The sequence below is a fragment of the Lactuca sativa genome, chromosome 1 (assembly GCF_002870075.4).
Source record: "Lactuca sativa cultivar Salinas chromosome 1, Lsat_Salinas_v11, whole genome shotgun sequence".
In the NCBI taxonomy this organism is placed as follows: Eukaryota; Viridiplantae; Streptophyta; class Magnoliopsida; order Asterales; family Asteraceae; genus Lactuca; species Lactuca sativa.
This window is the reverse complement of record NC_056623.2, coordinates 63457723-63480108: the sequence shown is the minus strand read 5'-3', so window position 1 is coordinate 63480108 and position 22386 is coordinate 63457723. Positions and strand designations below refer to the sequence as shown.

General features: G+C 34.1%; 1 protein-coding gene and 1 pseudogene across 1 annotated transcript; one reads left to right on the top strand and one right to left on the bottom strand.

Annotated features, from left to right (window-relative positions):
- Nucleotides 1-8960: 8960 nt before the first annotated feature.
- Nucleotides 8961-13809, bottom strand: LOC111906537 (uncharacterized; annotated as a pseudogene).
- A 1686-nt stretch (nt 13810-15495) lies between these two features.
- LOC111906554 (coatomer subunit delta) lies at nt 15496-19422 on the top strand. The gene is made up of 12 exons (XM_023902303.3): nt 15496-15644; nt 15740-15799; nt 15952-15991; nt 16753-16976; nt 17103-17345; nt 17416-17602; nt 17697-18004; nt 18083-18275; nt 18372-18525; nt 18715-18777; nt 18884-18980; nt 19084-19422. The coding sequence occupies exons 2-12, from the start codon at nt 15797-15799 to the stop codon at nt 19183-19185; spliced, it is 1614 nt and encodes a 537-aa protein (XP_023758071.2). The 5' UTR covers nt 15496-15644; nt 15740-15796; the 3' UTR covers nt 19186-19422.
- Nucleotides 19423-22386: the final 2964 nt, after the last annotated feature.

Genomic DNA, 22386 nt, shown 5'->3' with positions numbered 1-22386 from the left:
TCCAGAAAATATTCATCCTGAAATTCCTCTCTCATAACAACTGGCATACGTCTAAAACTGTTATTTGCTCAAGCATTGAAGAAGAGTGGACATGGAGATATAGGACAATTGATTTCTTGATTCTATTCGTGTATGGTGGTCGGGATGTGGCAATGGGGTTAAAGGAAGATGGCAGAAGGTACAACAATGATAGCCCTGATGATACTAAGATGTAATGGTGAATTCTTAAGTGGTCAAGTGATTTGATCCTAAAAAGCCGGAATAAAGAACCAATTTTTTCAAAAAGTTCACCTATATGCAAAAGAGGGAAAGTCAACTAGTCAAGGCTGATCAATTGAGGTAAAATAGGTGAACGCAATGATTAATGGTCTTTAGGTCATTTTACTTGTTATGTTGGTTTACTATAGGATAAATACGAGGCTAAAGTTAGTTAGCGGGAATCTTGGACGTTTTAGAGTATTAATTAAGTAGAATCACTTACTTTCTCTACCTTCCCCTCGTCTGATTTCTCTTTATTTGCAATCTCTGTCTCAAGTTTTTCCTCCGGCCCTCGCTATTCATTCAACCAATCAAATACACACACAAAAAAAGTTAATACTAATTACAATTTTAGACATGGTTCTTATTTAAAGGACTCGAATCACCTCAAAAGCCACATTCACGCGATCATCATGCTCTTCATCGACAATGTTGTGAATCCATTCATGATTCTTCTTATCGTGACTCTACGGGATCTTCCTATCTAGGTATACCCGTTCTCCTTTCTTCTACAAGATTATATATAAAAATATGAGATGATTACACATAATAAACTGTTATATAATTGGGGTATGGAAAGACTTGGAAATCCTGAGAATCGTGTTAAACACTTTTAGATTAAAGTATTTGGGTGGTACTCCCAACCTTTAATCAGATAAAACTCAGAAGAGTTTCTAGAATAGAGAATATGAAGTTATGATTTCATGATTGTTCTTGTACCAGGAAAATAATGACCAAAGAATGATTATGTATATCATTTGTCTGAAAACTGTCAAGGCAGTTTTCTTTGTCCAAAAACTACTCCAACCGTCAAAACGGTTTATAACAGTCACAAACTATCACTAAAACCGGATCATTAAAAAGGGTTAAAACGAAGTCAAAAAACCGGGTTCATTTATAGAAAATTCAGATTTCTAAGGCATTTTTTATATAGCAATATAACTCATATAAAAAATTTCCGCGCTGACCTGGCAGCTCGATCCCAGCCAGGGGCTCTGCCCCTTGGACCCCGCTCCCAGGGGCGCTGCTCCCGGACCCCCGTTTGTTTAGGGGCTTCGCCCCTAAATGACAGTCTACTTTGAATCTTGAATAAACTCACACAAGTGTGCACTCCGCACTTTCCTTACTTGTTTAATATTCATCAAGATTGATTTTTGATCAACAAGTCAATCCATTACACTTAAATACACATTGATGATGCAAAATCACCAACATAAACTAATTGGAAAATAGATATACATTCAAGGAAGTATAGACCATCGCATTTACCTCCTTTTTAGACACATAAACACTTCTGTAGTTTTCTCCTACAGATTGAATAGAATAAAGTACTATTAAACAACAATATTGAATAGCTTCCTCCCTCGAGAGTAGCTTCGTAACACATTTGCCCTTAAGGTTCGATATAGAAAAGTAAGCATGGATCTAGATTAGTTAACGAGAAGATGATAAAATCACTCACATTAATTGGAGATTCAACATTAAGAACTGCTAATTGTTCTGTCGTCTGTTTAATCATAAACAAGAATGAGAGATTTGACACAATTAGATACAAATACCAAAGTATATATAAAAAAAAAAAGAATTAATCCGTTAGTTTATCAGTAAGAAGAAAATCGAAGTTCATTACTTACATCAGATTTATCCTTTGTAGATTTTGAACATATTTGAATTTATAACCATAAAAATCAAATGACAAAATTAATCACTGATTTTAGTGTAATATATCAAATGAATAAAATTAAATTAAAAAAAAAAAAAAAAAAAAAAAGAACTTACAAAATGAATGGAGGTAAACATCATTTGATGATTACGATTAAGATTGCGCACATACACCATTGTTTTAACAGAACGAAATGCCATTGTTTTAGCAGAGAGATTTGTGAGTGTATGTAGCATCTATTTTGTAGGAGAAGGGCCTATAACAACCTGTACCATCTATAATCATTCCGTTATGTATCTCTACTGCTACGTGGTGGTATGTATGTGTAACAAATATATGCACAATGTACACCACTACTATGCTATATTTTCTGAATTAAAGTCGTAAATTTGAATAAATGGAAATAAAACTATTAGTATATGTATTGATTTTATTTTTTTAGGGTTTAGGTCATTTTTAGTCACTTAACTTTTGGGTTTGTGCTCATTTGGTCATTTGACTCTTTTTAAGTTTTAAAAGGTCATCAAGCTTTTAATTTTATCCTCATTTAGTCACTTAACTTTTGGTTTGGTCGCTTAACTTTTAGATTTTTGCTCATTTAGTCACCTAACTTTTAAAATTATGCTCCTTTAGTTACTAAATTTTTGAAAAAATTAAAAGTTTAGTGACTAAATGAACACAATTTTAAAAGTTAGGTAACTAAATGTGACCAAACCAAAAGTTAAATGACCAAATGAGTACAAAATCAAAAGTTTGATGACCTTTTAAAACTTAAAAAGAATTAAATGACCAAATGAGCACAAAACCAAAAATTGAATAACCAAAAATGACCTAAACCTTACTTTTTATTGTCATAGTGTTTAATGATGATTTTTATGATGTAAACTTTTTCAAAGGTGTCACTTCTAATTAGCGGTGCACTCTTAACCTTCGTAATATATTTTAGACAAATTTTTCTTATATTAAGATAGTTAAAATCAATTCGACGAAGGGTGTTGTTTTTTTTTTTTTTTTTTTTTTTTTTTTTTTTTTTTTTTTTTTACATTTGTTGGTTTAATAATGGTTTACATATTCTGAGTAAATTACACGAATGGTCTTTATGGTTTAGGGTAATTTGTGTGTTTGGTCTATAACTTATTTTTTTAACTCGGAAGATCCCTACTGTTTGTTTTTGTTACGCGCTTGGTCCCTGTCTTACCTAAAAAGACTATTTTGCCATTTATTTTTTTAATTTATTTAAATAAACACACTCTCATTTCTATGGGGAATTTGATTAAGCCATGGACGGTTGAAGCGACGGCTCCAAATTTGAGCAATGTTGTTCTTCCAAGTATGATGTTATGTTCGGATGCTACCCGAAAAAACGACAAAGTGTAGTAGTATTGTCTTCCTTTTTGTGTTATGCTCGTCCGCTAGGGTAAGGGGCAAGTAGATTGCTTCTAAGGGAGTAACACTATGCCCTACGAAACAAGTCAACCTGCCTGGAAATGGTTCTAGACCTTCCCTCCAATGAGAAAGGATTCGTCTGAAACAATGTTCGAACATGATATCTATGACGCTTCCTCCGTCTACATACACTCTGTGGATTATTGTGTTTCTTATCTGGGCTTGTATTATCAATGGGTCATCTCCTCCCCAACGAGGAGGAACTTGATCATGTGGTGAGAATTGTAGCTCTGCATTTGTTGTGGTTGGTATAGTTGCTCTTGGCGCTTTTGTTTGGCGTTGGGTCCGAATAGCAAGTATCTATGGACATTTTTCTACATTTTTGGTTCTTCCTTGATCGGTCTTATGGTTGACTCACTAGTACTATTTCGTTCTCTTAGGGTTCTGTCTATTTCTTTTAGTTTTCCTTGGCAAATACATTCCTTGATTGGTATTTGGTTCTTCCTTGATCAGTAGTTGAGTGGTGGCCTGACTTTTTATGGAATTCACGGTATTTGGATCTGTCTGGCGGTTTATCTGAGAATTTATGGGTTCCTTTTGGCTTGTCACTGATGGCTAGTACGTCTGGGTGTCCGCGTCGCTTGTCATCCCTCTAGTATGGACGATAGGGCATGTGGAAGGTGACCTCTTCTGCCTCCATATCCCCACTCAGAATGATTGCCACTGTGGTTGTCTCTTAGCCTTCCTTTCTGAGAAGTTGTCACCCTCGCGTATGCCTCTTTAGCTGTTATGCCTTCTTCTTGTCGTAAGTATTTCTAGACCCTCTCGTTAATTTCTTGCATGGTGGTTGGCATCTTTCCAGGGAAATTTTTCGATAGTTTTCCAGGCAAGAGCTCATATGTGAAGGCTCTGGTGACAAGGTGGTCACTCTATCCTGAAACGTCCGACGTGGCTTCATTAAAGCATTTGAAGTAGTTCCGTATTGATTCTCCCTCATGTTGTTTGCAGCCAATTATTTCTCCTACATCTCCCCTGTATTTTCTTAATTGCATGAAGTTAGTGAGAAATATCTCTTTCAGCTCTGCAAAACTTCGAATGTTGTTTGGTGCTAGGCTTTTGAAATAGGTCCGTGTATTTCCGTCTAGGGTGGTGGGAAAGTGGGTGCACCAAAATCCTTTCTCCATTTTTAGCGACTGCATGTGCCATTCATATGCGTCTATGTGGGCATGTGGCTATATGGGCAAGTTGTTATGCTGTATACTTTTAAGTGTGGGAGTTTGGCTGTAGTAGGCATGTCATATTCATGTAATTTTGGCACAAACGGTGATGTGTGTTGGTGTGATGGGGTTATATGGTTGTTTCCTTGGTATTAGGAGAAGGATATGTGTTAGAATGTAGGGAAGTTTGGTTGATGTGTGTTTTGTATCATGCTTGTGAACGTGGGAAATGGTTGTGCGTAAACGTTGTAAAATGACATGCTAGAGTATGAGGAAAACATACCAGACCGGAGTGGTGATGTAGCCATTGCTTGCAAAATGTTTGACATGTTGGTGAACGACGATGTTGAGTATATCGGTTGGAAGTTTGGCATTTTCTGCGTTTGCATATAAGGATGCATTCCTATTTTTGGCGATGTGAATGGTGGCGCATTACCAGAGAGTAACGAGGTTGGTATTTCCATCACGTTTGGAGAGAAGCTGGTCTGAGTTGACTGCAGTTCTCTTGTCGGTGTGAATGTGGGTACTTAGAACTGATTTATCGGAATTCCCGATGTGGGCGCATATACGACGGTAGAGGTGGTTATCCAACTTACTTCAGTGAGGATTGAGTCTAATGGATGGCATTGGTCGAACAAGGCTTTAACCTAAAATTGACCCGGATAAAACTTGAAACTAATCCGATTATGCCCAAGATCGTTGTAAAAAAGCCAATAATTTTATGGCTAGGAATTGAGTTTTACAGTTCGATTTCAATTATCAATGAAGGATTGAATATTCCAAGGTGTAATTACAATAGGGCTTATAGTCGGCGGCGATGTTTGGAGTTGATATGGTGCACGTCAACTCACGTGATTGAGAGTTCAAGCTCCGTATGGAAAAATGACATACTTTAGGAGTATATTACAATGCAAACAAATTTAATATTTTCTTGTTGTAATTGATGAAGATGTTTTATTTGTTATTGTGATCATGGATTCTTTCCATTATTCCACCAAGGGTGTAGCCGTGTAGGGACTAGGGAGTGGAGGGATTTGGGGCTTTGGACCCTTTGTATACCGCCAAGATGGAACACATTTTAGTGGGTTGGGGAATCTTACGGTAATAATTTTAGTTATATATTATTTATTTATGAAAAGATAAAATATTGCAATGTAACATATAACTACCCAGCTTTTAATCTGTATTCATGTAAATTATATGATAAAAACATATACTGATATAATACACATTCCAAAAAAAAATGTTTACTGTTTATTGGATATTGTAAAATATCATAGTTAACTTCTAGTCTTCTATGACTGTCATTTATAGGATATTGTAAATTAATTACAATCTTTAGAAAATTAACGTCCATTTTCACCTTCAAGTTTTTTTTGGTTCGTTTATATAAAACGAAAATATCAAGTCTTAAGAATATATTGAGATATTAATGTATTCGGCTTAAATATTAACTCTTATATTGGGCTTAGTCATAAACTTGACCCAAAAAATACAATTAATATAAAATCCTGATAAAGGTATATATAATCAGTATAAAAATTAATTAAAATGATAAAAACTTAATCCGTAAGTTATTAAAGGATTTATTATTTAATGTATTTTTTAGTTTTATATAGCTTGATATTGTTAATAAGTATTTCTGACTGTTTAATCTTTATAAACATAAAATATTTGTTGATTTATATAAGTAGATTTCGATAAATTATTTATTTCTAATTTATTTAAAATTCTTATAACATATGTCAAAGTGTTTCTTAGACTTGAAAATCATTTTACCTTTTTTTATCGCTGTTTTAAACCTGAATTGTAGTCCCGTCTTTTTTTTACTACTAACGATGCTCATATCAATTTTACTATTTTAAACATTTTCACTAAACTTTATTAGGGTATCTAACTAGCGCTTTTTAAAAAAGTATGAAAAACAACCCCAAGCGTCTCTATTTTCGTTTGTAATCTGCTATTGACATATGTATTGATAGTTTGATACAAACTTATTTATCCAAACGATTCTTACTATAAAACTTAACAGTTTGTATACAAAAAGGTGGTTTTAGTCGAATTAAGAACGAATTTATGATTTTGTTAACATTTAATTATTAAATTATTTTTTTGCTTGATTTATCTATGGCTTTTTAAAATTACTTGCATGGTCACTAAACTGATTTTTATGCTTGATTAACCATAATTATTTTTTATTTTATTTATTTATATATTTTTAAATTGTTCACATTATACCTTTATGACCGGTAATAATGCGATATGATTTTTCCAGGGCAAATTTTTTATATACCTTCTCATTTTGTTCCACATTTGTTCCGGTGTCTTCACGTTTGAACAAGACAAGTATATGATTTCGTTTTAGATGAACATGTTGGAACAAGATGATGGATTTAAGCAAGGTTCTAAATAATGTGAGGCGTGTGTTTGACGATAAGGTCAAAGTTAAGCCATGATGAGCCATAACATTTTTCAAGGCGTGACTATTTTATATATATTAAAAAAGATAAATCATATAATTATTGAATTTTATCAAATATATCAAGTTTTTAGAAGTGTTATATAGATGTTTAATATAAAAAAGTTAACAAAAACTCTATTATTTTAGGCCTAATAAGAAAAAAAACGCGCCTTGAAAAAGACTCGCGCCATAACGCGATAAGGCGCGCCTTGACATATTATTTGGGCATCACGCTTAACAAACCCGCTTTGCACGTTTTCGTAACGACTACATCACGTCTCACGTCATGACGCGCTTTTAGAACCATGGATTTAAGTACTTTCGATTTCGTTTCTTGTGAACACCATTTCAGGCCTGATGAACGTTTTTTTGGGTTATGTGTTCATCGTAACAAGAAACGAAATAAAATTGGTATGTTGGAATCCATAATTCCAAATCTTGTTGTTCAAACTAATGAATTGATTACCAAACAAATCGAAGTTCGAATCCCTTGAAAAATCAGACCTAAAGCCCTCGATTTGTAGGTTTTTGAGCTCGAGTTGTAGGTTTTTGAGCTCGAGTTCAGGTGATTTTGCACACATAAACACCAAGAACAAATATTCTACTTAAGAAGATGATCAGAAAAATCATACTTAGTCGGAAAGACATCATAAACCGACAAAACCCTTCATTACCGGTGATAATATAATACAAACGATTTAAAAAAAATATGGATAAATCAAACACAAAAAAAATATTTAATGACCAAATATAAATATTTTTATAAAATTGGTGGATACATTAGTCTTTCAAAAGTCATTATGACGTTATCCCTAAATCCTTGAATTTGATTAAACAAGATTATGACCCATGTTAAACATAGTGAACGTATATAAAAAACATAAAAATGTCTACAAAACTCTTAAAATGAATTTATTAAATTCTTGAATACATATATTAAAAAAATTAATATCATAAAACAAAATAAAACATGACTTGAAGATTAAAACTATAAATAAATAAATAAATAAAAGCAAAATATTCAATCATAAACTGATATAAAATATTAAAATATCTTCATGAGCAAAAACAACAATTTTTTAATGCAATTTGAAATAAATACAATCACATATTTCTATTTGGCATAGTAACTATCTCAAAATCTGATCTGAAAATACTTCAAGCGAATGATGTGTCGGAATGACATGATGAATCGTATTTCCTTTAAATAAATAGAGTAGATTGTTTCGATAATCCCATGATTCATTTGTACCCGCATAGTAATTAGTAACATATAATTTAACTTACCGATTCTAAATGAAAACCCAAATATCCCACGAACAATCTCCATTTATAGATATATATTCCAATTTCTCATCAAACTTGACAAGCCTCACTATATAAGAGTTGATGTTATTAATAATAGAAGGTGCAAATACCACTAAATATTCTTCCGAATATACATCGAATCGTAAAATGTAATAGTTAGACAATAAGAAGTAAACCACACCTTCACTTATATTTTTCTCATCCGAAACAGGATAAACAAAAGATGAGAAGGTAATCGCAATTTTATTCTTTGTACCTTTTGATTTATATTGATTAGTTTTATCCAGTTTTTAAAGTGAGATATTTTACATTCTGTTCCTATAGTCTTTAACTTGTTTTAGTTATATTTTTGGTACCTATAATTTTTAATTTCAATAATTGCAGTCTTGGTTCCTATAATCTATAATTTATAAGTATAAGAGTATCGAAACATATGACATTAGTTTAATTTCTTATATAGATTACATACAAGCTTTAATGTATATTTTTTAGTCCAAACATAATTACAAAATATAACCTACCAACTTATTTATATTATAGTAGAAATTGGTGAAAAAAAAATTACAATCAGATACATGTAATTGCTCCTTAATACTCACACTATACATCATATACATGTAACTGCTCCTTAATACTCACATGACATATAGGACATTTATTGCACTTTTCATAGCACGTACTGCAACATAAAATAAATATAAAAAATCAAATTCAAATTTGCTTGCAGTCAGACAGAATAGGACATGACAGTACAGAACATATTGTATTATGTTTGATAAATAAGAAGAGACAAAAGCTGCAATTTTTTGTACCTGCAAAGGATGTGATGTCTACAGGGGAGGAGTACAATGCTTATCACCCCTTCAAAGCAAACACCACATAACACTTTTTCCTAATAATAATAATAATAATAATAATAATAATAATAATAATAATAATAATTCATTTATTTATTTAATCACATTTATAAACAGAATAGTAATTAATAAGCATGTATACAAATTTTGAATTTAACAGTTTGAAGTCTTCAAATAAGGACCAAAGTTGTTAGAAAAAACTTATTGGGACCAAAACTAAAAATATGGATATGCTTACCTCCTTAGTAAGATCCTTCTTTGGCATTTTCTCAACTATTTCAAGTGGATACCACAAAAAGTGTTGTAACTGCACAAACACAAACACATACACATATTAGGCATCCAAAACAAACAACTTTTTGTTCATTGGAATGGAATGAACCATTCCATTCCATTCTGACACTTCTAGTGTAATTAGTATCTTACCCTGAAGCTCCATCATGGCAAAGTCGTGATTGTTCTTCTCGACTTCCTTCATCTATAGACCACCAATCAAGCAACCTGCAAGAGTCCCCAAGGGTAAATCCGTAAAATTTAATGGTGACAAAATCTTAACCCCATTAGATTGTATGTATACTTGGACCCAAGGTGCAAAAAGCCGAAGCAGTCACGAGCACGGGCGGAATATGTAAAATATGTTCCGATCCCACTTCCTTGGCATAGTAAAATGATGATTTTCTCCACTAACCTTGATCCAGAAAGTATCACTTCTAATCTTTGCAATAAAAATAGTGGAGAGAAGATCACAGGAAGATATAAAGATCTAGTAGCAGCATGTTTTCCCTGAAACTCAAACATTATGTTAGATTTTAGACAATAGCTTGAAGTTGAAGAGTACAAAAGTTTAAAAGAATACCTCCATGTGCAGACAAAGGAGGATTTGGAAAGCAATAATGGGAATTTTCATGATGTGTCCACCAACATCTTGAAGACTACACATGCTATCTTCAGAGGTATCCTCTGAAGAAACCACTAGCCTATTATTCCAATCAAGATATCTATTGGCATTGGATGATGAGTTAGCTTCAGATGCATGCATATTTCTATGAATCACTGGATTTGACTATTTTGTACAAACAATAAAGGAAGAACATTGTCCAATTCTGAAAATAACAAATTAGAACAACTTAGAACACCTAAAAGCATATCCTTAAAGTAAAGATGGGAAAAATTTGACATTGGATTTTTGACCATTTTGTACAAACAATAAAGGAAGAGCATTGTCCAATTCTGAAAATAACAAATTAGAACAACTTAGAACACCTAAAAGCATATCCTTAAAGTAAAGATGGGAAAAATTTGACAACAGAAATATACCCGAAATTTATGAGCACATCCCACCAGCTTAAAGCATCCACAAAACCTGTTAAGTGAAAAAGAAGTGATTAAAAACCAACATGATGATCTTATTGTTCATATGCATGATACTTTTTAAACTATAAAATAGAAGATAACCAAATTGCCTTTTACTTAAGGTATTTTTAATATGTATGTGTTTCCAATCTTTATTATGTTCACCCACAAAACCAAATGAGAAAGAAATATTAGAAACAAAGAAACTCAAGAGAAAAAACATATACAAGTAGTACAAAACCATACTTTTTATCTAGAAATTGGTCGGTCAATTTGGGATAAATTTTACGGATGGCATACTAAACAACAATTTTAGCTAGCAGATAAAACATAAATCAGGTCAATGCAATGGGCAAATTTTATGGAAAACATACTAAACAACAATTTCAGTCGTCTCCATGCCTTTCCTTTTTTTTTCTTGCAGCTCTTTTTCATCTTCTTTGGAGAATTTGCACATTCCACATTATCTACCAAGACTTAAAGACATATTATATTATGTAATGTAGCCATACAAATGAAACAATGCCTTAATGAGGAAAAAAGAAACAGGACCTTATTAAATTAGTTAAGGCTTGCAAGTGCATACCATTTTGTTGGTTGACATTATCTTCACCTACATTATCATGTAGAATGCCTTCATGATCACCTCCCTCGCTATTTTCTTTATTTCTTTTCTTTTTCTTTAGTTTGTTCTTTTTGTCGATCATTACAATAATGTTTTTACCCTCGTTAACATGACTAGTAGAAATAACCAATTCCGACAGCTCTCAGTCTATTTTTTTCTTGTTCCTTGAAACTTGTTTCATTTTCTTGTCAAAAATTTGCACCTTCGTGAATGAAGTTGTGTTCCTTCGTCTTTTGTTCCTCCTCTTACAAGAACTCCCTGTTCCTTCACCCTGCACACTCCATCATCTGAAAAATGAAAAACATAAAATTGATTAAATCATTTAATTAGAAATTTTAACCAGTCTTCAACCATCATAGTTGATTGAAAGCCTAGTAGAATTATTTTTTTACAGCTCTATCGAAGTCTCTTTTCAATAGAAAAATAAATCAGAACAATATTGACAAATGATATGATGCAACTTCTAACCTTGTTAGGTTTAGTGAACTCAAAATCCCAACAGTCACTCGAAGCATTTCCGTAAAAAAAATCATATCAGTAAACCCTATAAACTATAATTCATTTTGTAACATCCTAAAATCCAGGTAAAGCTATTAAATCCTTCCATTTTGACATGTTGTCAAGTGTGGTCCCTTGGAAGAGTTCTTGTAGCAAATGAGTAAGCTGGGTGTACTGGGGAAGTATGTTGCGCGTACTCATGCGCTTAATTTGGACGCGGACTCGCCTGGGTACGCTGGGCGTATCCAGGGTTACGCTAGGCGTAATGCATCCAGACGCAAACCCTAATATTTGACTTGTGCACTATATAATGGATGCTAAGGCTCATTTCTCAGCCTCCATATCAGTGAGTGAAACCCTAAGAGAGCCTTCCATCATCATTAGCATAAGAGTGAGTGTTTTGGAGCTAAAAGTGCCTTGGTGTGTTAATGAAGAAGAAGGAGAGGAGCTTGTGGAGGCTGGAGCTTGAAGTGCAAGTTTGGATCTGAGATCTACAGAGGAAGGAGCTGCATCTGGAGGTATAAAGTTTAAAACTTTCCTCTTCATTTTGGTTTGATGTTGCATGGGCTATTTTAAGGTTAAAAGTCCCAAAGGTGGAGACTTTATGAGTGTAATGTGCTCCATGGACCTAGATCTGTCCCATTTGAGTGGTATTTGTGTTATAAATCCATAAAGTTTCCATCTTGGGCGTTGATATGAGGTCATGCTTGAGTATTGAGCTTTCTAGTGTTTGGAAATGGAATATTATGAGTGTTAGTGACTTGTCCAGCCATGCAAAGGTTTAAAGTCACCAACTTTATGGATTAAGAGGGCTATAAATGGTCAGATCTAGAAGTTGGATGTGAGTCTTAACTGATTAAGACCCCAAAAAGCTTAGAGTCTGAAAACTGGGAGTTACGCGGGGCGTAATCCCAGTACGCGTGGCGTAAGGGGTCACGCACCCCGTTTTCTGTGAAGACACCGGGTACGCCCAGCGTACATGTTTGGTACGCGCAGCGTAACCTGGAGAGTTGACTTTTGTTGACTTTTAGGGTTTGGCTAATTTTTGGGTCTTAGGGCCATAAGAGGGGTAAAATGGTCTTTTACCCTTCTGAGAGTACTAAGAGAGGGAATAGTCTAGCCTTGAGGGATGTATTGATTTAGAGTATTTATTTCATATGATTAGGCGGAGGATGGACCGAATTTTACAGAGTTCGAGATTTACTGAGTTACCCGAGGTGAGTCTTCTCACTATACTTTACCTAGAGTGGTAATTAGAGTTATGTGATAAAGTATTTGTATGTTTTTGTATGATGAGATTCTATGTGTTTTATGCTATACATGTTACAGAGTTTAGACCGTAAGGCCCACAGAGTTAGGGCTAGAGGGCCCACCAGAGTTATGGGACCGGAAGGTCCCACTGAGACACATTGACCAGAGGGTCAAACAGAGTTATATCCTCGAGTGGCTAATATGTGTCGCATGTGGTATTTTGGGCAACTCACTAAGCAATTATGCTTACAGTGTTGTGTTATGTGCTTCAGGTACCAGTGAGGATCGCGGGAAGGCGCCAGTTTGATCAGTACACACTCGAGGAGTTTTTACATATTTTAATCTTGGGATGTGATGTTATGAATTGATTATGTGATACAGTGATGTTTTTATGACAATTATGAATGAAAATGTGTTTTTATAAATATGAAAAATTATTTGAAAATTTGGGTGTTACACATTTGAAATAAGAAATATATCAAACTCAATAAACTTGGGCGTCGATCAAATTGTAGGAAATCAGACGGAGGCAAAATGAGAGATGAAAGCAGGTAATCGACTATGTGATTTGAATCGATTGGACAAAAGTAAAAACCTAAAACTGAAAACCCAATAAAGTTTCTTACATGAACTAAGAGTCGGTTGATTGTTATAACTTAAAATCAATTAAACAAAACGTGGAATAGAAAGAGCAACATCGATGCAAGTCGATACAATCTTCATCAACATCAAAGTTCATCTTATTCAAGTGCCTTAAGTCTCCATTAATCTTCTTCACTGACGATATTTTAGGGATTTGCCCCAAACCTTGAGAGAAAAAGGTGGATAAGATGGAATCAAATTTCAAATATGTTACTTGTAAGATGAGTAACGATATTTGATTTACCTGTAAGATGAGAAGATGGAATCGAATTTGAAATATTATTCTCCATTATACCTCTGTCGATAGGTTTTTGCAAATATGTTCCTTGTAAGATCTTTGAATTGAATCGTTCAATATAGAGTTCTTCGCCAGAGAAGGCATGTTGGTGTCATGTTGCAATGGTAGGGTTAAGGTTTTTGTGATTTTAGGTTTCGAATGAAATCTGAGTTTTGAAAATTTGAATATCATTAAGGAGATGCGTAATTCTTATGAAAGACGCGGTGTTCTTTTTTAGACAAAATTGCAAAAATGGTCCATGTGTTTGGCAAATTTTTGCAGTTTTGGTCCAAAACGATACCTTGGTGCACCACTGGTCCAATTTTAGATATTTTTATTGTTTTTGGTCCCTACACACTTAAAAAGACGATTATGCCCTTATAATTTATATTTTTCATTTTTTAATTGTTGAAATACATAACTTAATTTATTATATATTTTTATTTTTATTTTATTTATTTTCTCTCCCTCAAAACACACACACACACACCGGTGAAAGAAACAAAGAAAGAAACAGGGACAGCCAAGGGTTGCCACCCTCAACCACCTACCAGTGACCCCCCACCGCCGTCAACCACCACAAATGGCCACCCAGTCTCCCTTGCTTATTTTCTCAAATAACAATAGCCCCACCAGAGGTGGCATCAACCTCCCAAGAACCACCGCTGCCACCCCGTCTTTCCTCCTGTGACGACGAGCAAACACCAACCCCTACCATTCGCCAGCATCGATACCGCCAGAAACCTTCACACCCCACCGATCTATTCGTACATTGGGGAAGGAGTGATGAATTGGGTCAACAGAGACATCAAGACCTCTTCTTTACCCACCACCAGCCGACTGCCACAACCAAACAACCTCCACCAAGCTTCAAGACCTCTAAAATCTACTGAACCCCCTCGCTCTCTCTCCTCTCGTTCTCTACACCACTACCGATTTTTAATTTTGGTTCCTGAAACAAGATTGGAAACAATTTTCAGATTCAATTTTAGAGGAGAATTTGAAATGGGGACTTCAGTTTTTGGATTTGATTTGGGGATTTAAGTTCGTTTGGGGCAACACCATCTTGAAGACATATGAGACGGAGGTCTCAGAGATGTAGGAACTAGAAAATTTCCTCCATCATAAAAGGGTGGTCCGATGAAGTCATGCCGATGAAGCTAGTGTCCCAGAAGGTATGGTGGTGGTGTCGTGGGTTTGATTTTATTTTGGTGGTGGAGGTTCCGGTTGGGAGCATGACACACAGAAGAAAGAACAGAGAGAGAGAGAGAGAGAGAGAGAGAGAGAGAGAGAGAGAGAGAGAGAGAGTGGTGGGTTTGTTTTGTTTTTGTTTTTCATTTTATTATAAGAATAAGAAAATAAATAAGAGAAATTAAAATATAATTATTTAAGAGGCATATTAGTCATTTTAGGTGGGATGTGGACCAAAAACACAAGAAAATACAACCATATGAGCCAAAACCACACAAGGTATTTGAAATTAGACCAGTGGTACACCAACATTTCGTTTTGGACCAAAACTGCAGAAATTTGCCAACCATAGGACCATTTTTGCAATTTAGTCTCTTTTTATTTGTTCAAGTCTTCAAGATGATGTCATTATGTTGATCCAAGGGTGGGAAATTATTAAGAAAATTCAATTAAGGGATGTGATTGTTGAAGGTGACGTAAGAAAGGAAGGATGTAAATTGCTTTATAAGTCATTTTTTGGGAGTAAAGTGAAATATTTTACCCTTGCATTTCTTCTTTCAACTGGACTCGCACACCCAAAGAACAGAAGTAGAAAGAACGAAGAAAACGATCTAGCAAGCCATCGGATCTCCTCACATCGTAGCGACCAACTTATAGGTGTGTTTTCGATCCTGCCGATCCACATCTTCCGACACCATTACTGACCCGATTACATTGATTAAATTCATCGATCTATACTTTTTAAACTGCAGGGGTGCTCAAATCTTTGCACTTGAATTAGTCGCCATTGAACTTCGATACTCTTCAAAATGGTAATTATGATCACTAGACTGTTGAATTTCATACATTCAAGTCGAATTTGTGATTAGTAAGAATTTTAGCATCATATCTGATCTCTCGAGTTGCTTGTAAATTTAGGGTTTCTGGTCTAGATTTGGTTGCTAATTTATCTGTTTTGTTATAGGTTGTTCTAGCAGCCTCCATCATCAGTAAATCTGGCAAAGGTGAGTGGTTTGGTTCACTTTATATTTCCTTTATGTTTGAATCGTGCAACAGATTCGAATGTGATTGTTATCTTTAGTTTTTCTGAATGTGAAAATAGAATGTCAACCAACCGAGAATGTTCGATGGACTTAATGTTTTCGCTCTTAGATAATCTAAGTTGGCGTAAATGACTTATGAACACAACAGGTGATCTAAGTGAGCTTATGAACAGAACAAAGAAAAATAACTACAACCAATACACAAACTCAGCTTCTTTGTGCTTGAAGATGTTTTCAAACTCGTATTCTTTTCACATAACAGATTTAGTTCATGGGTTGACTTGTTAGCAGCTGAATTTGACTTGCTAATCTAGTACCATTTTATTTCATGTGGCTTAGATCAGCGAAGATACTACCCCTTTTGTAATTCTTACGATTTGGTACTTTCATCTTCGTTTGTATATGACACTCATCATTGTTCAAATCAAGGTTCATCCATTCTCAAGGTAGCCTGAGCCTCTAGAGTCTAGGTAGAGCCAAAGATGGCATTTACTAGCAACTTAAAAACTGAATAAATACGCTTTGAACATAAAAACAACTGATGAAAAGGCTTCTTTAGATAAGAAAAGGCTTACTTTTCATAGTGTGTAAAGCCCCAAACCAGTAAAATTTGCATTTTTTTTTCTTGTTTTTTAGCCTGCAACGTTGTATGCTATTTTTAGGCATTCAGAATGATACTTTAAGTGGATGCTATTAGCTAACAATCTTAGAAATTTTCACAGCACTTGTTTCGAGGCAGTTTGTTGACATGTCTCGCATTAGAATCGAGGGGCTTCTTGCAGCTTTCCCTAAGTTAGTTGGAAGTGGGAAACAGCATACCTATGTTGAAACAGAGAATGTGCGCTATGTGTATCAGCCAATTGAGAGCTTATATCTGCTACTTGTGACAAACAAACAAAGCAATATTCTTGAGGATCTTGATACATTGAGACTTCTTTCCAAAGTTGTATCCTTTTTCCTACATTAGAAAATCCCATCATGTTTCTTTTTCAGTTCCTGCATTATGCCGTTTTTGTTTCTCTTTCTGTTGATTGCATAAGAGGTTCATAAAGATTGACTTAACAATGTATAGATCCCTGAGTTTTCAGCCTCTCTAGATGAAGAAGGCATTTGCAAGTATGCTTTTGAGCTGATTTTTGCTTTTGATGAAGTCATTTCCCTTGGCCACAAGGAAAATGTAACTGTTGCCCAAGTGAAACAATACATCGAGATGGAAAGTCATGAAGAAAGACTCCACAAATTGGTATTACAGAGCAAAATCAATGAAACCAAAGATGTAATGAAACGTAAAGCCAATGAAATCGACAAAAGCAAGGCAAGTTTCTTAACTTTCAATTTCATTCTTATCCTCCAATCACCATACTTTCTAACAAATCTTTTTACAGATTGAAAGGGGCAAAATGGACAAAGGAGGGTATTCATCTTTACAATCAATGGGTTCCATGGGTTCAATAGGAAGAATGGATAGTGGTTTTGGTAATGATACTGGCATATCAAGTGGCAACAACTTTGGAAGTGGTTCTGGATTTGGATTAAGCTCTGATATTGACTCCTTTTCAACCAAATCTAAAGGTTCTTGTCTTTTTAAAATTCTAACTTTTAATGATATGATCTTATCAAAAAAAGAATCTTTATAACTAACATATGTGAATCTTTTCACTCACAGGTAAAGCAAGTGCAGCTGTTAGTGCACCAAGTAAAGGAATGGGAATGAAGTTAGGTAAAAATCAAAGGGCAAATCAATTCTTGGAATCATTGAAAGCTGAAGGTGAAGTGATTGTGGAAGATGTCCGCCCGAGTGGTAATCCGGGCAGCAGATCAGCTGCCCCACCACCTACTGATCCCATCACTCTGACAACTGAAGAAAAGCTGAGTGTGACATTGAAGAGAGATGGAGGTGTCAGCGACTTTGATGTTCAAGGAACTTTGTCTCTTCAAGTACTTAACCAAGATGATGCCTTTATCCAAGTTCAGGTAAACTTAAATCATTATGTTGCCCAAATTTTTTGCTTATAGAATTCTTCTTCACTTAATGTAAAATTACAATTACAGGTTGCAAGTAGAGATAACCCTGAAATAAAATTCAAAACACATCCAAACATCAACAAAGAGCTTTTCTCAAATGAAAACATTTTGGGATTAAAAGATCCTAATCGTCCATTTCCTGCTGGACAATCTGGTGATGGACTTGGTCTTCTCAAATGGAGATTGCAGAGTAAAGATGAGTCTGATGTGCCATTGACAAGTAAGCAGAGCACAGCATCTACTGAATGAATCCTTTTTAGATTTTTTTTTAAAAAAATATTTTTAATGTTGCAACATGAATTTTTATTTTTGTCAGTTAACTGTTGGCCTTCTGTTTCTGGGAATGAAACGTATGTTAATATCGAGTATGAGGCTTCTTCAATGTTTGATTTACAAAATGTTGTTATTTCGGTTCCTCTTCCTGCTCTCAGAGAGGCACCAAATGTAAAGCAGATTGATGGTGAATGGAGGTGAGAGAATTCAATAAGTTACACTTTTGATCCCTGTGTTTTTTGGATGATAAGGACCATTTTCATTATTCCAAAAAAGATTTGTTTTTGGACCTGATCCAGAAACACCATGTAAACACAGGGACTGGAAATGTAATTTAAATATTATGATGATGAACTTATTTATTATATATATTGTTGGTACTTTAGGTTTGACTCAAGAAATTCGATGTTGGAGTGGTCTATAGTTCTGATTGATGACTCAAACCGAAGGTTTGTTTGATAAAAATTTCATCTTTTCAATTTTTTTTTTATTATATAATTATGTATTTATCCAGAATATAATGTTAAATGTTGTTGATGTGTGTTGTGTGTGTAGTGGGTCAATGGAGTTTGTTGTACCTCCAGCTGATTCCTCGGTCTTTTTCCCCATATCTGTGCGTTTCTCTGCAACAACTACTTTCAGTGACATGAAGGTATGTATATATATATATATATATATGGTTTTTCATTTTATTTCATTATTTTACACACACCAGAAATTACAAATGAAAAATTGAAAATAAAAAATTATTGCAGGTTGTTAATATAGTGCCACTGAAAGGTCAAGGTCAAGGTGGGTCTGGTCCCAAGTTTACTCAGAGGACACAATTGGTGACAGAGAACTACCAAGTTGTTTGATTATGGAAGGATGTTTTTGGTTGGACTCGTATTAGTGTGTGTAAGGATTTTTAATTTTCATGGTCTATATTTTCAAAGGAAACTGAGTGAGGAGAAATGAAAATATTATTAATCGGAGTAGTTTGCAACTTTCATGCATGGTTCTATCATTTTCTAGACTCAAACCTATTTGTAATAACAAACAAACCGAGTTTACACCCATACCCATACTTTAAATTCAACTTTCTAGTTTTACCATTTTTCAGAGGTGGTTTTCTTTTTCTTTGGTTTACTATATTTTTATGGTTTCACCTTAAATATGTATTTTTGTTTCCCATTTTTATCCCATAATTTTTTATGCAACTTGTTAATTTTTACTCGTTTTAACATATACTTACGTTTATCAGCTGAGTTTGGAAATAACAATCCATTAAAAACATTTGATACCGAGATTAGCTGCAACAAGGTTATACCTATTGCAATTCCTAATACAAGAGTAAAAGTAAGAATAATCAATCATATGATCTTGGACTTGTTTTCAAGTCTTCCATTATGATTCCCCTAGACCTCTTAAGGAATTAGCAAGTAAATACAAATATGTATACTAGTAACAACATCAATGTATTCTTTTGGTTTCATGCTAGTAACAACTCTTATGCTTTTGTTGCTTCAAGGGGATTGCAACATATATGGTCTAATTATGCTTGTGCTTTGACTTCTCTTCGTAACAATCTTTCAGATATTGACATTAGCCGTTTTACTATTAAGGACACACCCCCCTAAATCCGAAAATACACCGCCGAGTGTTATTTTTAGTAAAATTGTCCAAGATATGGAAGTGCACCTCGACATGACGGCTCGACAGAAAGCAGTTTTTCAGTGTTTACGTGCGCCATATGCTCAAGATTTTCTTTTAGCTATAGATGAGCTAGGCCAACATGTCTCTTGTGAAGTATCGTATTATCCTCAGATATTGACTCATGATCATAATATTTCCAATTGACGAGATATGTCCGGTTTGCTGCAAGACATGTTTGGACTTTTTTGGAAAACATGATGTTGGCTGTAAAGAACTCACGGGATTCAAATACAAGCATGATATGATTAGAGATGTTTTGTTTGACATATTTAGGCGTGCCGCAGTTTCCGCAAAAAAAGAGGCTCCTGTGAATTTGTTGACTAACCCGACAGAAGGAAGGTGACCTTAGACCGGCCTACGTTCTGATTTTTAGATAGGTTGGAGGGAAACACACATATGTGGACCTTACATGGATATCTTCTCTCGTGGGCTTGAGGAATAGGGGTTTCACAACAGGACAGACTACTTTAAACGCTGCTAAAGGCAATGTCACCAAACATGAGAAATCGTGCATGGAAAATCAACATGTGTTCGTACCATTTGCATTTGATACGTTTGGTTCCTTACGCCGGATGTGATGGAACTTCTTAATAGAGTTTAACAGATCATGTATAACAATGCTATATCCCCTACATTTATAGATGCAGTCTTCAAAAGAATTGACTTTATCATACAAAAAAACTTAGCAACACAGTTTGTTGCCCGTTTATCATCTCACTTATTGTACGATGATAACTAAGTTCTATTATATATAGGTATACAAGGAACACCGTATTCTTTTTGGTTTCTCCCAATCAAATTAACTAGTCGAATAAAGTTTGAGAGGTAAAATTGAAAAAAAAAAATAAAGAAGATAAAACCATCAAAAATTGTAACACTTATTTATTTATTTATTTATTTATTTTTTTAAGTGTACCGTAAAGAAACAATATGAGGTAATGAAAGTGATTACACATTTATTTTATAACTCATGTTACTAACACAATCCGATCCGACGAAAAAATTTTACTTTGTCAAAATATATTTATTGTATTTTTTGTTTATAAAATTTTGTAAATAAATCACTTGCTTTGGAGTTTTTAGATACCCAACTAAGCTTTTTGAGTTTTTGAAAGATTGTCAAGATCAGGATCTTATCTAAGATCGTTTTTAGGTTTGCAAGATCGGGATCGAAATCCTAAGATCCCACAAAATAAAATATAATTTTAATTTATAATATTTAATCATGAAAAATATTTCAAACATTTAATTTTTCGTTCAAAAGTTATAAAAACTTCAAAATATTAGTCATAAGTCACAATAAAAAATGATAAATGGTAGATTTGTACATGGTAAAAGACATAAAATGGTAAAAAAAATTCATTTGCAAAAAAAAAGGAAGGTAGGATCGGATCGGATTTCGATCCTACCTACGATCTTACGATCCTACCCAAATACGACCCTTTTACGATCCGGATCGTTTTTAACACCTAGGATCGTAGGATGACGATTTTGACAACCATGAATTTTTCTTTAATAAATCCCTAATTCATATTTTATATTAATCTAATAATGTATTTCGTAGTTATTCATATATTTAAATATTGAAAAACATTGACAAAATAAAATTTTTATAAATAAAAATTAATGTTGCTGTATGTTCTAAGAATTACCAAGTACAAGTAGTAATTTCAAAATAAACTACATCCATAATTTAAATTTAGTTTTATGATATGGATATAATAGTAGAAAAAAATAATGATTTAAATTGATTGTAAAATATTAAAAAATCTAAACAAATATAATATTTTAATAGCTTATATATATATATATATATATATATATATATATATATATATATATATATATATATATATATATATATATATATATATATATATATATATATATAACAACGCAAATTTTCAAACAAATTTTTCATTTTAAAAATAAAGTGCTTTCATTCAAAACAAGGCGTAAATAATTTAAGTGTCATGTCGAGTACAAATTGTCTAAATCCCAAGATCATAAAAACATCATTCAGTGTGTACAGATCACGCCGGCGCCTTCCCACGGTCCTCGCTAGTACCTGAAACGCATACATAACAACTGTAAGCATAAATGCTTAGTGAGTTCCCCAATATACACTTACGCACATACGCCTTTCCAGGCCCTGACCTTCCGGTCCATGTGTCTCAGGGGACTTCCGTCCCTGCTGGGTAAACCTTCCGGTCCTACCCACGCCGACCTTCCGGTCCATCACACAACATATTGCCTTCCGGCCCATGACATATTGCCTTCCGACCCATAATATAATCGCCTTCCGGCCCATGACATACATAGCACATATAACAAATAACTTACCACATATAGCATACATATCA